At 35.8% G+C, this 16393-nt stretch overlaps 2 protein-coding genes across 2 annotated transcripts in view; one reads left to right on the forward strand and one right to left on the reverse strand.

Moving 5' to 3' along the window:
- Nucleotides 1-204: 204 nt before the first annotated feature.
- Nucleotides 205-3765, reverse strand: LOC126379603 (uncharacterized). Its single transcript, XM_050028423.1, has 3 exons — nucleotides 3674-3765; nucleotides 1941-1980; nucleotides 205-777 (listed from the first exon to the last, which is right to left on the reverse strand). Exons 1-3 carry the CDS (start codon nucleotides 3707-3709, stop codon nucleotides 233-235), a joined length of 621 nt encoding a protein of 206 aa, XP_049884380.1. The 5' UTR covers nucleotides 3710-3765; the 3' UTR covers nucleotides 205-232.
- Nucleotides 3766-11330: 7565 nt separating this feature from the next.
- Nucleotides 11331-16393, forward strand: part of LOC126379399 (uncharacterized) — a 52645-nt gene continuing 47582 nt past the window's right edge. Inside the window, exon 1 of the mRNA XM_050028137.1 lies at nucleotides 11331-11599. The gene's annotated coding sequence lies outside the window, so the exon portion shown is untranslated. The remainder of the gene's footprint in view (nucleotides 11600-16393) is intronic.

A 16393-nucleotide genomic window follows, 5' to 3' on the forward strand; every position in this document is an offset into this window, starting at 1 on the left:
AACCTGTATTGGGCTGGTTTTCCCTTCGCGAGTTGGAAGGTCAGACAGGCAATCGCTTCTGTAAAAACCGGACCTCTCAAATCTTCAGGTTAGGTAAGCGGATCCTGTGACAAAGGGTGAATCATTTATTATTCAAACATGAATTCTAAAACCAATTCAAAACAATAAAAGTCATTTCGTTTTTAAAAGGACCTTTAATTCAAAACTCAACAAGTTTCACATTAAAATAATTTTACTTTAAAAAGACGAATTCCTCTCTTCCCTCACGTTCTTGGACGTAGACTATAAGAGGACTCTTCTTCTGTCTTCTTTTCTCCACTTCTCTTATTAACTCTTCTTCATTCTCTGCTAGAGAGAGCTCGTAAAGAGACGGTTTGACTTTCAACGCACTATTATTTGAAACGTCATCATTTGCTGAATTCGTAACTCCTTTCTCTCTTTCACTTGAATCCGCTTTTCCTGATTCATTTTCATTTGAATCCGCTTTTCCTGAATCATTTCTATTTGAATCCTTCTCTCCTGAATCCATAGTTCCTGTATCTTTTACAGTTTCGGTGGAATCATCGCAGTCGTTGACAGTCAATTGTATTTTTACGTCTTTGTGGTCATCATCAGCTCTATGGCGGTCTATATCTACGCTGACAAGGCTGATGTCAAATTCTTCATGGTCAACGGCGAGATAGTCCAGAAATTTGGATATTTTCGACACAATTGTTTTTATTTCATCTTTCTTCTCTGGTGTCAGTTTTATGCAGTAATCTTTGCTGGAGACTTCACCTGGACAATAAAAAAAGTGTAAGTACATACATACGTAAACTCAGCGTTGGGCTCACGATCCGGAGGTCCTGGGTTCGATACCCGGTGGGGACATAACAGAAAAATTACATTGTGGTCCCTAGTTTGGTTAGGACAATACAGGCTGATCACCTGATTGTCCGAAAGTAAGATGATTCGTGCTTCGGAAGGCACGTTAAGCCGGTGGTCCCGGTTACTACTTACTGATGCAAGTTAGGAGTCGTTACATGAGCGATGTCAAGGGCCTTTGGCGGTTCAATAGTAACCCTGACACCAGGGTTGATGGGGTTGTTAATCCACCTCACAACCCACACGATAGAAGAGGACATCCTTATGTTGTGGATATATACCACCAATCCGCACTAAACGTTTCGCCTCTTCCTTTTGATGCGAACAGCGAAAGATTGGATGGAACTGCCTACCGACATCTGTTTTTCAACTCGTTACAATCTGAGAATCTTCAAGGCTAAATTGAATAACCGTTTGCTAGGTAAGCGTGATTCACCCTAGACCGCATCGTCACTTACCATCAGGTGAGATTAAGGTTTTTTTTGACGTGACTTATTGTATATTTAACGTGGCTCACGCCGCGACTTATGCTGAGCGAGGTCCTTTTATTCCGGACTCCACCGCAGATGATCGGGCCGTCAGTGCGTTGCATTAAGAATACTTACTTAGTTTTCAGGCTTGAATCACCTGATTGTCCGAAAAAATAAGATGATTCCGTGCTTCGGAGGGCACGTTAAGCCGTTGGTCCCGGCTATTAGCCGTAAAAACACCTCCACCAACCCGCAGTGGAGCAGCGTGGTGGAGTATGCTCCATACCCCCTCCGGTTGATTGAGAGGAGGCCTGTGCCCAGCAGTGGGACGTATATAGGCAGTTTATTCTACATCGGGAACTTTCCCGAGAACGGTACACCACTGCTTCATCCCAGGCCTTTACATCTTTATCAGATGATTCAAACAGCGTTTCTGTGGCAGCTTTTAAAATGGCTGTAAAGTCCGATGCGAGAGCGACAGTAGCGGCCGCACGACTGGCATTGTAGTTGACGGTTATTAGATGGTGCAGGTGGTAAATCGGCCCTCTAACTGCTTAATACGTAATAAATTATAAAAAAAAATAATAAAATAAGGTTTATAGGTACCTTCTGAATCAAAAGGAAGACCAAGAACGCAGCCCAAAATCTGAAAGAATATAAAAAATATATCTGGGAGTTTAATGAAATTATAAGTTTAAACGAAAGCAAAATAGATATTTGTTTCGGGAACATAGCCTTGAAAGTAATAATAATAATATATTTATTTGTATTTGTACTATAAAAAATCAGAAATGAGAATCATTTATTCAACGTAATTATCATGGATAAACTTGTTGAAGGTCAATGTAACATTTTTGAATTTACGTTATATCGCAATGGCTGAGGTTATGGCTGAGGAGAAGAAATGACAAGAAACTGCAACAGCAACACATCTTTTAAATCAATGTACATTACAAGTTATTTAATAACTAGAGGAACACATTCAATACCAGACATTTTTATCATTTACTTACCTATTCATTAATCTTATTATAGAGCTTTCTCTATATAAGCCTTAAATATGTATATGTTCATATTTAGTTAATATTTACAAGTATGTAGTTACAAGCTGGGACATAATTATTACAAGTCAGATGGTAGATATCCCTAAAAGTTTTAAAACTGAGCTAACACTAAAGATATTTTTGAGTAGGTAAGTATCTAATTATATTATTAAGTAAATATATTTTTGGAATCGGGGACTTAACGGCCTCTGTGGTCCAGTGGTTGAGCGTTGAGCTCACGACCCGGAGGTCCCGGGTTCGAATCCCGGTGGGGACATATCGCAAAAATCATCAGCGGGTACCTAGTTAATTACACATACTTAGTACATTTTTTTGTTTTTGTTTTCTCCGAAGGACAAGGCAAAGGGATCTATGCCCATACAGCGAAGTATCAGGTAAGTATGTATTTTTTTTCATGTCGTTCACATTTCCCAACCTACAATAAGTCACATAAAACATAATATGAAAAGGAAGTTAAATACCTATGAATTACTTATAAAGTTTTTTTCAATTCAAATTCAAATTCAAATTCAAATTCAAAAATATCTTTATTCAGTAGGTAACATAGTTACACTTTGAATCGTCAATTTTACATAACGAACGTCTCATCCGCCTAAAACTACTGCAGCTTCTCACAACCTGTATAGCCGGGGAAAAGAAGCTGCAAGAAAAACCTCGGCACAGGGCCCTAGACGTTCTTTAAAAAAATAAAAATAAACATAAAATATTGGTATACAATTGAGTAATTTAGCTGCCTAATATCAGTTCTCAGACAGTTAATCCCATGCATTCATATCTTCTAAATAATCACTAACTTTATAATAACCTTTTTTGTAAAGTTTTTGTTTAACTACTGTCTTAAAACAGTTGAAAGGCAAATTCTGAATGTCAATGGGAATCTTATTGTAAAAACGTATACATTGCCCCTTAAAAGATTTAGTAATCTTATGTAATCGACTGACTTGTAAAGCAAGTTTATTTTTATTCCTGGTATTAACAATGTGCCGATCGCTATTTTTTGCAAATAATCCTATATGTTTTTTTACATATATTAGGTTTTCAAAGATATATTGTGATGCCAAAGTTAAAATATTAATTTCTTTAAATTTATTTCTAAGTGACATCTTGGGTCCCAATTTGTAAATCGCCCGAATGGCTCGCTTTTGCAGAACAAAATGTAAGTATATAAAGTTAGTAATAATTTATGATCTGTGCCTGAAGTAAATAGGTACTTTTTTTTCTCATTATTTGTTTTAAGTTTAAAACAAAATAAGTAAAAATTAAAAACAAACTTACTGTCAACCAAAAAACGAATAGGAAACCGGACGCCATTTTTTCGAATGAAAAACTTTAATTCCTATCTAAACCGCCACTTCTAGTGGTTTTTCGGCGACTGAGCTAATTTACTAGCATAATAACTATTTTAATAACAGATTAGAGGTATACATTAAGTACATAAGTAAATATTCATAATGTTTACTGTTCACAAGTGTTTTAATAAGTAACCATACTTCCGTCGCAAAAGTATGGAACTTAAAAATAATCTAAAAAAAAAACACATTAAAAGTTTCATGAACTTTCCGACGAACCCTCTTGATATCAACTCGAATTGTGAGTTATACATTGTTTTAAGTTTACGCGGTTATTGGTGCTAATTCCTGTAAATACCATCTAATTTTATTTTAAGTTATATCTGTCATTTTCTTATCCGCCGAAAAGGAAAGGGACGGGTAATCGACAAGCATAAAATTTATGGAACACACGTCAATTTTAAGCACAAATCTAAACCAACCGTCTAAAAAGGGCATTGAACATTTCACTATGGAGGCTGGCATAGCCTGGTGGCGCCACCTAGCGGATTTTTCAAAACTGCGGCGCACGATGAAACCTGTGCAAATCGATAGGGGGCACTTTTCTGCACAAAAAAGCTTTAATGAACCTATGCTCTAAAGCGTCACGTTTACAAGATATTTAGCTTGAAAGTTCCGAAAAGTGTTGTATGAACAAATCGATTTTACTTTTATATGCAATTGGAATATAGTGACTAAGTGATTATGCATGGAATATTAGTGTTTAATATACCACATATTTACTTTATTAAAAAATAAATAAATAGAAAATAGATAAAATAAATATCTATAACTTACTTTTATGTGTAACTTAAAAGAAATCCAGAAACGAGTCGTGAGATGTACAGCTCATGACTTATTCTCGTGGTAATCACGCTCAAAGTTATTTGCTATGATTGTCTAACAATTTCATACTTTTTGAGTTTTTATGTTTATTCAATGAAAGGCAGCTTAAATGTCTAATCACAGTGAAAGCAGGTGGGGTGTGAAAATTCGCTTTTAGGACTACTTTACTTTACAGCAGTGTATGGAACATACCTAGTTCGTATAGTCACACCAATGGGGTGTGTGCCTTCAATGCAACGGGACCTTAAGCTGTTTAGTTCATAACAATCATATTACATGAACACATTGTTCAATTATTCATCGATTTTCTTAGTTGTGTTTTTATAAGTATGAAATAAAACATCGTAAAAGTAGTCATAGTTATTTATATTTTGCTTAAAAATGTAATCAATACTAATTGTTATTGAATACATACAGTGTATATACTTATAACAAATAGGCTTTTTTTATACAAATTCGTACCTATTAGGATAATGAATATCAGTCTTATTATCTTGAATAATCAATCTTCTTCTTCATCAGAAATAATAACTTGATCTAAAAAGGCAGCAGGAGGTTGAATTTCTTGGTGCCGAGCCCATCCCATATACCAAACTATGCACATGACATGAGCACAGCACCCGAGTGTCCGTTTTCCAACTATACAGCTGCAATAGTGACCGACAAGTTTATTTCTGTTTTTCAAACTATTATTTAGCAAGATATATACAAAATAAATTCTGTTGCTCTGGTGCCTCGAGAGTATTTTAGCTCTTGTCAGCCAAGGATCACAAACTACTATGTATTGATTTAAATTATAGTCAACTTCAAAATCTTCATACACTTCAATGAAAAACGTTCCGTTTTCTTTTAGGTGTTCGCCATAGTAGCTTCTTGCCTGCGTCACTTGATACGGCCCCAGAGACATTATCAACAGATCCTCATATGATAAGATGGGAAACTGTTGAAAGCCTTCACTTGAGTTTATAGCTTGGAAAGCGGCTCTGCTTTGATTTAAATTGTTTTGTATTACAAACTCGCATAGATAGTTTGGGGCGTCGTGCTTAAGGTATATATCGTTGATTATTTCATTTACGAGTGGGTGATCTGTCACCCGTTTTCCGAAGGCATTTATTAGGGCGCAAGCAATCCTCACTTCCTCTTTTAAATGTGGCATATTCGGTATTGCGTAGTTAGCTGGAAACGATAAGAATACTGTTCCATCAATAATGAAGTAAGTACGTCACATTTAGACTGCGTTTCCACCAGTAACATGCTAGATGCTACGTTGCATACCCTACAATCGGGTTCATTGTGCCGATCAGAATCAGACCCTTTTTATCTGATTGGTGGATATTAAACCTAGCAACGTAGCACATGTCAGATGAAAAAACAGCCTTACCGTTGTGCTTGCATTAATATGAACTGATTACTCTCTACTGTTACAAAAAAATGCAAATATCATTTATTATACATAATTAAGTGGTAATAGTTGGCTATAAAATCTATTGAAAGCGTAAGTCTGGTACACAAGTGATACGCTTGGCGTAAGAGCTATCTCTGGCTAATTATAATAGAGATAAGTTGACGACTTTCTGTTAAAAATGTTTTGCGTTGATTACACTTTGTCTAAGACGCTACATAATGAGAGCTTCGATAAAGTAGGATATATTATTTCCATACACGAATTTTTTTCATATGACATTTCGATTATGAAAAGCACGATTGAGAAACGAGCCGAATTATACATTGTCATTTTATGTATTATACTGACCAGGGACTATAATATAGATACCAGATACACTGCATACTGAGATTTTTAATTTTTGCAATGTTCAAATAAGATTACTTAGCTCTCGATCGTCAAATAAGTGGCGAGCATAATTCAGGATGTTGGGGTGCCTAGCAATATAATCTTCAGTTCTCAAGTAAGACTGTATAGGACGCCGAGATCTTCGGCGCGGGCCACGAACAGTGCTTACACCACAACAAAAAACATTACCTGGCACCAACATGACTGGACATCTTGCCAAGACAACAACAACAAATTCAACAATAACACTAACAAAGTCAACAAAAATACTAACAAACTCAAGAGGAATATTAACAAACTCAACAGTGGTAACAAATACAACAGAATGAACAGGATAGAGTCTCAGAACAGAGAAAAGCGCGTGCGCACGTTGAAAATGAAAGTGGCAAACTGACTGAAAGTTCACCCGGCTGCCAATCGTCCTATTGTATTTATTGCATGATGTTGTCTCACTCACACTTATTGTATGGCTATTCGCTATCCTTGTTGATTCCGCCGAAATAATAGAAATTCGTGCAACTTTAAACAAAGGACCTCCATTTTCGTAGTTCCTGGAATTAAACGAGAAAGCAAAATGGCAGTTAATAAGTACACCATTTTGTTTCTCTTACACAGATTTCTTAAACTTCGAGAATTCTGCTTTTTAACGAGTACTAATGATGCCGCACTAAACGCATTGTGTATATAAAAATGTAAACTTTATTTTATATTTCATTAGATCCTGTCGTTGTGTCAAGTAAAATCAAGTTAAGGAGTAAATGACGCCTATATCATACATAACACAAACTGATAAACTCAGTTTGCAATTAGTAACCTTAGATAAGGTGTGCACAGTTAAGTACCTATGTACTTCCTATATAATGTAGCAAAGACAAAAACCATTAATGTTGTTGCAAGTATTTATTAATTTCATTTTTTCAATAAGATAAATATGTTGTATATTAAATAATGTTTCATGTATAATCAATCACTTTGTCACTATATTACGATTGTATATAGATAAAGAGTAAAATCGGTTTATCCATACGACACTTTTCGTAACTTTCAAGCTAGATATCTTGAAAACGTGACACTTTAGAGCATAGGTCCATTAAAGCTTTTTTGTTCAGACAAGTTTCCCCTATCGATTTGCACAGGTTTCAACGTGCGCCGCAGTTTTAAAAAATCCGCTAGGTGGCGCCACTGAGATATGCCAGAAAGGTTCATAGCCCTTTTACATCAGTCAATAACCTGACACGTTCATTTACTCATTCTTCCTAAAATTAAGAGCTATGAATCATCCGTCCCTTTCCTTTTCGACGGATATGAAAATGACGGATATAACTTAAAATAAAATTAGGCGGTGTCTGCAGGAATCGGGGCCATTATCATAGTTAAATCACAATAATAACGGGTTCTTACCGCGTTTAAATCAGGGATATTAGACTCCCGATATTTCGACACTGTTGCAAGTTTTAAGTTTACGCGGTTATTATCATAATTAAAACACATAATAACAGGTTCTTACCGCGTTTAAATCAGGGATATGAACGCGGTAAGAACCCGTTATTATGTGTTTTAATTTTGAGTTATGTCGCAAAAGTATACAATTGAAAATAACTTTAAAAAATCATTAATTTAGCGACGGAAAATTCCACTTGATATTAACTAGAATCATGAATTGAATCATCCCCCTCAGTATTCGTTACGGAGTCACTAATACCTTGTAGTAAAGTTAGAAACATATATACGTATATAATATAACGTGACTTATTCGTACATACACATACATAATATGCGACCAAGTCTATCTGAAAGAAAGAAAGTATTCCCGTTGACATTCAGAATTTACCTCCTTCTTCTATCTAAGGTTAGATGATTCCGTGCTTCGGAGGGCACGTTAAGCCGTCGGTACCGGATATTAGCTGTAAAACTCCTCCACCAACTCGCAGTGGAGCAGCGTGGCGGAGTATGCTCCATACCCCCTCGCAGTGGGACGTGTATAGGCTGTTTATGTAAGTAATTGTAGTTTTCACTAACACGATACAACCATTATAGACGGCGGTACGGCTCACCTTTCACGTTGGTCTAACAGAAAGCTCGGTGAGGTGTGGGTGCTTAGTTCATCTTGCGATGGATGTACAATCAAAGAGCAAATGTTTATTCACTGAGCCCAGCGAATTATTTGTAAACAGTGGTGAAATTATGAACCATTAGTTGTCATAATTATAAAATTTATGTTTTAGTGGGATTTTTTGGGCTGTTAAAGAAACGACAGGTAACCAGGAGGTCTTAAGTGCGACCAGTTAATTTATTTGCAAGAAACTGATTGGACTTTTGCAGCTTAACTTTGCTCTCTGTTGGATTGGGAATGAGAGCCCCTATTTGCGTCGCTGCAGTGGGTTCACGCACAGAAATGTATTATAAGTTTTCGATATTGTATATTATTTTTATTGTATACTTTTTTTTTGACGTGACTTATTGTAGATTTGTCGCAGATGGCATTAACTACTTAGCCGGACAAATAGGGAGCGCTGAAGGCTCTCACCCGGTACAACGCTTAAGACAACAGCCTGAGGGTGCCCAGTTGGGCGCGAACCTCGACTCAGGGCGTCGTCTGAGAGAAAAAATATTTGAAAGAATTAATCGACCCTAGTGGGTCGATGGCGAAAAGCGCTGATTGAAAAAAATCGTCGACTATGCCGGCGGAGTCGGTATCGGGGTCCTGAAGTGTTTGGTGTCGCGAGCTGATTGGCTGCCTCTATGGCTAGAGTGTTTGGTGTAATTTATTGTATACTTACTAACACAAGAAATAAGTCATTTACCAACACATATGAGTCGATGGTTACTTTTTTTTTTTTTTTTTACCTACTTAGAATAAAGTTACCTACTTAGAATAAAGATTTATTTATTATTATTATTTATCGTACCTCTGAATACCCTGAGATAATAGGTAGTAGTGAACTTATGTTATAATAATATGGTATAATAAATCAATAAGTTATGATTCATCATCATCAGCCCACTAACGTCCCCACTGCTGGGGCACGGGCCTTCCCTATGGATGGATAGGGAGAACGGGCCTTAAACCATCACGCGGGCCCAGTGTGGATTGATGGTTATTAACGACTGCTAATGCAGCCGGGACGAACGGCTTAACGTGCCTTCCGAAGCACGGTAGAGCTCGAGATGAAAACTTTTTTTTGTGGTCACCCATCCTATGACCGGCCTTTTTGAAAGTTGCTTAACTTCAACAATCGCAGACCGAGCGCGTTTACCGCTGCGCCACCGAGCTCCTCATAATAAATAAGTTATAATAAATCAATAAGTTATGATTATTAACATAAAAAACTTTTAAGAATTTACGCAGCAAAATATATTATGAGGAAGGAAGGGTTTTTAATACGCTAGATATATAGATTATGACGACCAAGGAAATTCCTTGAGGCAAAAGATCTTTCAAGGACCTTGAATAGCCATGGACTATAATTATCCTCGTTACCTACATAACATAAAAATACATAATTTTAATCTAATATTTTCCACATGACAACACTGTTCTTAGTGTGGTATCCCAGGTTAAGAATAATAGTGATGTCCACGTGCGAACTGAACAAAATCAATGCTTTTTGGCGGGAACGGGAACGGGACGGCTGCTTTCTTCATTGAATAATCTAAATAATTAATACGAAGTGGTGTTTTGTGGTTCATGATCGCATTAAGTTAGTCGGAAAACATTCGCGATATAGTGTTATTATATCGGCATATTTAATAAACAAAGTGTACCTATTTACGTATTTTCGATTCGTGCCAACAAGCCGCTTAATTACTCGAAAGATTATGCGTACTTTTCAGTTAATTCGTTTGGGGTTCGGAGTAGAAGCTTAGGTTTCATCATTGATCGTCACATTTTTCATCATTTCATTAATCATCATCAAGAAAAAAATACATAAGAAATGGCTGTTAGAGCATAGTCCCTTTGCCTTGCCCTTCGGGGAAAACCAAAACAAAAAAAAAACAGTCAGGGATTTTCCAGGCCGCGTTCCCTAAATATAGATGGCGTTGTACAGATTTAACGTGATAATTAGGTATCTATTTTCTCATTGCTCGGGTACATAATTATTCAAAAATATAATGTAACGGCAGAGACATATATAAAAATAATTGTTTATTGATATTTGGATGAATAAGTATAGCTTTATATTACTACCTATATTACTTCTCTTTATTTTGATCAAAATATTAATGGGTGAATGCGTTCTGTCTGGGTATATTAACAAAGGTATGTTTATACCCAAAAACAAAGATAAAAGATGCATTTATGTCTGTTATACATGAAATTAAAAGTTAACAAAGGTAACTCTGTACAACGCAATCATTTTACCTTTTTTAATACTAAAGTAGACTGAATACACATTTTAGTTCTATAAAAGCATACTATTAAACAGGTAAACTACCTATCTTACAAAAAAATATTGTTTTTATTAATCTTAGTTATTTAGTATATGTTTATCATAACATAACATATACTTTATGTCACACAGGAAATACAAATACGAAACAAAAGACAAATAGAAAGAATAGAATAGGCGATCTTTGTATTAAAAAAAAAACTAATGTACGACTCACTAAAATCAATCAATCCATAGTTCTTTGTATTGAATCGTATTGTACAACACTATAATGCCACAATATTATTTTGCGATCGCTAGCGGCGCTACTGGCGCTAGTATTTTCCTACGTAGGTATTGATAATTCGCCAATTCCCACTGTGAAAAATTAGTTCATTTTTTCGCCACCAGCACAACTTATCTTTGTTTTGTATTTTACTATCATCCAAATAAATATGAATGTCGCCTAACACTTAGACAGGTCAACCAAAAGCGTAGTATTTAATTTTGTAACTTTATAAACGTGACGTCAACTGTCAGATTTAGAATATAGCTTTCTCTTTCCAGCTAACGGTTCTCTATTATCAACGTATCGTTGTCTCTGTTCTACGCTCAATGACGCAAAACGAACCAAGACAAGCACTCGTGCGCAGTGTGTCGCGAATTTTTCTGCAAATTTTATAAAAACAAGTGTGAATTTCTGAGAAATGCTTGTTAGTTGTACTATATACGAACTGCATGGTTTGTGATATATTTTGATAGTGATTAAAACCTTGGATTGCAGTGAAGGGTGATAAATATTGGTGATACGAAAGATTTGACACTCCTTGTGGTGTTTATTTCTTTGGGAGTGCCTTTTTAAGAGGTGAGTGTCCTAAATTAATCAATTTTGCATTCACCGATGCGAAAAAGCTGTATGCGGTGCGCCCCACCGCCGTTGGCAAGGAAAAAAATCCAACTATTTGTTTTTAATCTGTATGGTTACCAACTTTAGTTGACGCTGGGTTTTTCCAGACTTGTTAATTTATCGTGCTTGTTTTAAACGAAATCTTGTTACGTGGTGGAATTATAAAATACGAGAGCTTTACATTCTTAGCATACTTATTGTTGAAAGTATGGTTTATTGTAGGTTTAGCGCTAAACATAATGTTTGTTTATATTTTATATAGGTATTTATCTATTTATATGACATTATTATGTAAACCCGGCAGATCTTACAACGCCATCTACCAGGCTTAATAGAATCTAAACCATCCAGACCAGTGGTTCCGAAGTTAACCTACGTATAATCCATGAAATACAAGTTTAGAAACTCAGAAGCCGCCTTTAGGAAATTTAAACATTACCAAAATGATTAAAACACTTTTTAAAAAATAAATAACGATTGGTACTGGCTCTTTTGGTCAGTATTTCGTTCTAGACAGGGCCCACAATACAATTCAAATACACTTTATCCACCAAAATAAAATGAAATTACAAAAAAGACTAATCTAATCACTCCATATTTACTTGTGACCCATAGTTTGGGAAACGCTGACCCAGGAACGGACTTAAACACACCGAATAACTTTTTAAAAATTAGTCAAGTCACTTTTGTGACTCCAATGTTATAAGTGGCAAACCGTATCACTGTCTATAATGGTTAAAGACTTGAAAGCCAATTGTGTTAGTAAAAATCTTGTTCGCTTGGGTACATAGTAGATATTTTACACCATCTTCTTCTTCTTATTGTGTGTTTTGTGAGGTGGAATAACACTCAACCACTGGACCACGGAGGCCGTTAGCGTTTACACCATAATCTTCACGAAGAAACACAGATCATGTAGACACAGCATGTAAATCCATACAGTGGTTTTGGAGATAAGCTTGAACATACTGATAACGGATTTCCTTTCATAGTATGATTTGATTAAAAGTTATGCTAACATGATAAGTCTGTGATAGCCCTATTCTAAGAACACTTGACTTACAACTGGCTCGGAATCTAAAGCAGTAACTTCGACTTTATAAGTTTGAATTCATGTTTGGACCGTATTCGATTTCCAGGATTTGTGCCCGCTTAATAGCAATGGACTCGCCCACTATTACTTGGGACTCAAATGTAGCTCACGCGTAGTGGATGTACTTCGCACCTCTGCCTACCCCTTCAGAGATACAGGTGTGATGCTAACATAATCCGTTTGTTTGTTTGTTTGTATACTCTTCATTGCTTTAGAATACAAGAAAATTTACATATAATTTATCTTTAGATAAAGCATAGGCGAGCTTATCCCTAATTGGGATTTCTTCCAGCTAACCTTGGACAGCCTGAAAGAAACTCAGTGGGCCGGTGTTATCACGCAATCCGTCTTGCTTTTTTGTAATTGTTACAAATACACTTTATTGCACCAAAATAAAAATAAATAATTACAAAAAGACTCCTAACTAAGTACATGGCAAATGGCGGCCTTATCGCTTAAAGCGATTTCTTCCAGACAACCATAGAGGAAAAATGTAAAAAAAATTGAAAGATTACAGGTACAAACTATAAGTACAACTTACCAATAAATATATACAATAGATAAAAACCCCTAAAAAAGAATAAAGATTCAAAAAAAAAACATGTAAAATTGTTTTGTGAAAATTTTAAATGATTTTATTGTCATGTTTTTGTGTGTGGCATCCTTTTATAAACTATTTCTTCTCTATTCTATTCTATACTAATATACATAATATACTAATATACATAATATGGAGGTGAGTCACAGGGACTGTAACCTGGAAACTGACAGAGGGCAGCAGTAACTATAATAATAATATAATAATAAATAAAATTTTATTTCACACAACAACAACAATTTACTTATTACTGTCAGTACTATTGAGGCGGAGGACAGGAGTCCTAGTACGGCTTTGAAATAGAAATATTTAAATAGCGTCAAAGTACTGCGGGGCAGAAGGCAAGAGGGAAACCACTGCCCTATTTTTCCCTAAAAAGTAGCATGGAGAATGCTACACCGACAAGAGTGTGGCTCTTAAATTAATGATGATGCCTATGGAAATCCCCTATCCCAGCTACTTTTGGCACAGCTTGTTTAACACACATTACCATACGGTTTCTCTACTCCACAATGATATAAATACTTGTACCATATTCAATGTCTTTCCGTCTCAACATCAAAGATGTCTGATGAATACTAATGATAAACCTTTTACGTACGTCCAGTCGCTACATATGAGTTGCCGTTCTGTACGTAGTACATATTATTAGAAATCAGAATCATTTATTCAACGTAATTATCATGGATAAACTTGTTGAAGGTCAATGTAACATTTTTGAATTTACGTCATTTCGCAAGGTGTTATGGCTGAGGAGAAGAACTGACAAGAAATTGCAACAGCAACACATCTTTTAAAAACACAAGTATACATTACAAGTTATTTATAAACTAGAGGAACACATTCAGTACCAGAATTTTTTATCATTTAGGTAGTCATTAATCTTATAATAAGCTTTTTTACATAAAGTAAGCTTCACATGATCAAAATATTATCAGGTATTTTATTGTAAAAACGTATACATAACTCCAAAAAAGAACGGTCCATCTCCATTTCTGCTGGTCTATTCTAGTTAGAACGTCAGTCAGTTTGGTTATTGTCCTAATTTTGTCACTTTGTATCTTGTCTTTGAGTTTAAACCAAGCATGCTTTGACACTTTGCTAGTTTTTCCCTATGCTGTTTGTTTAGGGCCCATGGTAATTGTCGATTAGTTCTGTCAAAATACGAACAGAATCACGTGACACGTATGTTAGGGGAAAAAACAAACTTATCGATTTCGACAAAATGTATTGAATCGATCGATAATTATATCACGTTACGCATGTTAATAAAAAATAAAAAAATAAAATAAAGTATTTGTTATGTTATGTTAGCCACCCGATTGTCCGAAAGTAAGATGATCTGTGTTTCGGAGGACACATTAAACAGTCGGTCTCGGCAGCTATTTACTTAAGTAAGTGTGTAATCGTTACATGAGCCATGTCAGGGGCGTTTGGAGACTCAATAGTCTTAATCTTGAGCTTATAAAAAGAAAGTGCGCAATGCCAGCAAACGTCAAAAAGCAATATTGCTTTTTAGATTTGGATCGTGTACTAGGTTCAAGATAATTTATGAAATTCTAATTACTTAATGAAGACGGATCTAAATCTAACAAAAAACATCTTCTTTTTTCTATTTAACTTATTTATGAATTTTAAACAAGAAATACGTTTAAGTTCGTAATTTTATCACGTTTTTCTATGACTGTGTGCTTCATACAAATTCCATAGTAATTTCGTGTTTTGACATTTAGTAAAAAGTAACTGATTGACTAGTTGGAAACTAGCCTATTAGACACAAGACAGACAAATGGTTTAGCTTTTTTGTAGTAGTTTCTTCGAAAAAGAAAGAAGGTCAGATCTGGACAGAAAACGTGATGATCTGAAAGCCCGACCACCTGCGGCAATCACCTATAATTACGTAGGGGGTGTGCTGACGTGCCCAAAATGTGGGCGCACGTTTTCACATAAAATTGGCTATACGAGCCATCACAGAGCACACCAGAGAGCAGACTTTCCAAGCTCTTGAATGACAACCATCAATGAATCCACCAGCTGCTGTCGCTATAGTCGAAATCGACTGTGAAGCATCATCATCATCATCATCAGTAGTTTCTTCCACAGACCTGGGAGGACCGGTTGTAATTATAATTTTCACTCCTTTATCTAAAATAACTTATTTCTTTATTTCTATTACACACATTATGACTAATTGTACAACGCAATTTGTTTACAAGAAAAATAATGTTGAAAAGATAAATATTATCAATACCATGTTCATAATATAACATTAATATACTTACAATAAATATTTACAGACATTATTATCAATTTCAACAATAAAGGTGATATCACTGTTCCTATCATAAATTCATAAAGACACAATTAAAGATAACCAAGGTGCAGTGCTGTAATGGTGTTCTTTGTAAAGTGATGATTTGATCATGACGCTGTAAACTATGAGGCTAACTTAACTTAATGCGATCATGAACCACAAAACACCACTTCGTATTAATTATTTAGATTATTCAATGAAGAAAGCAACTGTTCCGTTCCCGCCAAAAAGCCTATTATTAGGTTTTTTTTTTTTTTGTTAAATTTGCCCCGAGAAGGAGCAGGCAAAGGGACATAGCCATACAGCCTGGTCGGATGAAGTTTTTCTTCGTGCTATTATTAGGTATATCAACAACATGACATCTTTTTTTTTAAATTAAGATGGTTTTGCTCTTGGCCCCATTCTTCCACGAGGTAAAGAAGGGGTCGACGGTAGAGCGAGCTTACCCAGAAGATGCCTATTCACCCGTGACTTAAAGGACTCCAGGAGGGATAAAATGGCCACATCGAAGCATTCATCTAAGAAAGCAATATTGCTATTTGATTTTTGTTTACATTGCGCACTTACTTTTACATGCGCAAATGTCAAATTGCAATATTGCTTTAGATGAATCGCTTCGATGTGGCCTTTTTAAACCTGGTTACAAGATTCAGGAAACACCGACGCCGGCAGCGCATTCCGTTCCTTGGCTGTGCGCATTATGAAGGATGAAGCGAAGCGCTTGGTGCGGATTAGTGGTATGTCAAC

The sequence above is a fragment of the Pectinophora gossypiella genome, chromosome 29, assembly GCF_024362695.1.
Source record: "Pectinophora gossypiella chromosome 29, ilPecGoss1.1, whole genome shotgun sequence".
Taxonomy (NCBI): Eukaryota; Metazoa; Arthropoda; class Insecta; order Lepidoptera; family Gelechiidae; genus Pectinophora; species Pectinophora gossypiella.

Coding starts and splice junctions, on each gene's coding strand:
- LOC126379603 (XM_050028423.1), bottom strand. CDS start 3,709: ATGGCGTCCGGTTTCCTATTCGTTTTTTGGTTGACA. Junction 1,981..3,673: donor TATTCGTTTTTTGGTTGACA/GTAAGTTTGTTT, acceptor ATATTCTTTCAG/ATTTTGGGCTGCGTTCTTGG. Junction 778..1,940: donor TCTTCCTTTTGATTCAGAAG/GTACCTATAAAC, acceptor TTTATTGTCCAG/GTGAAGTCTCCAGCAAAGAT.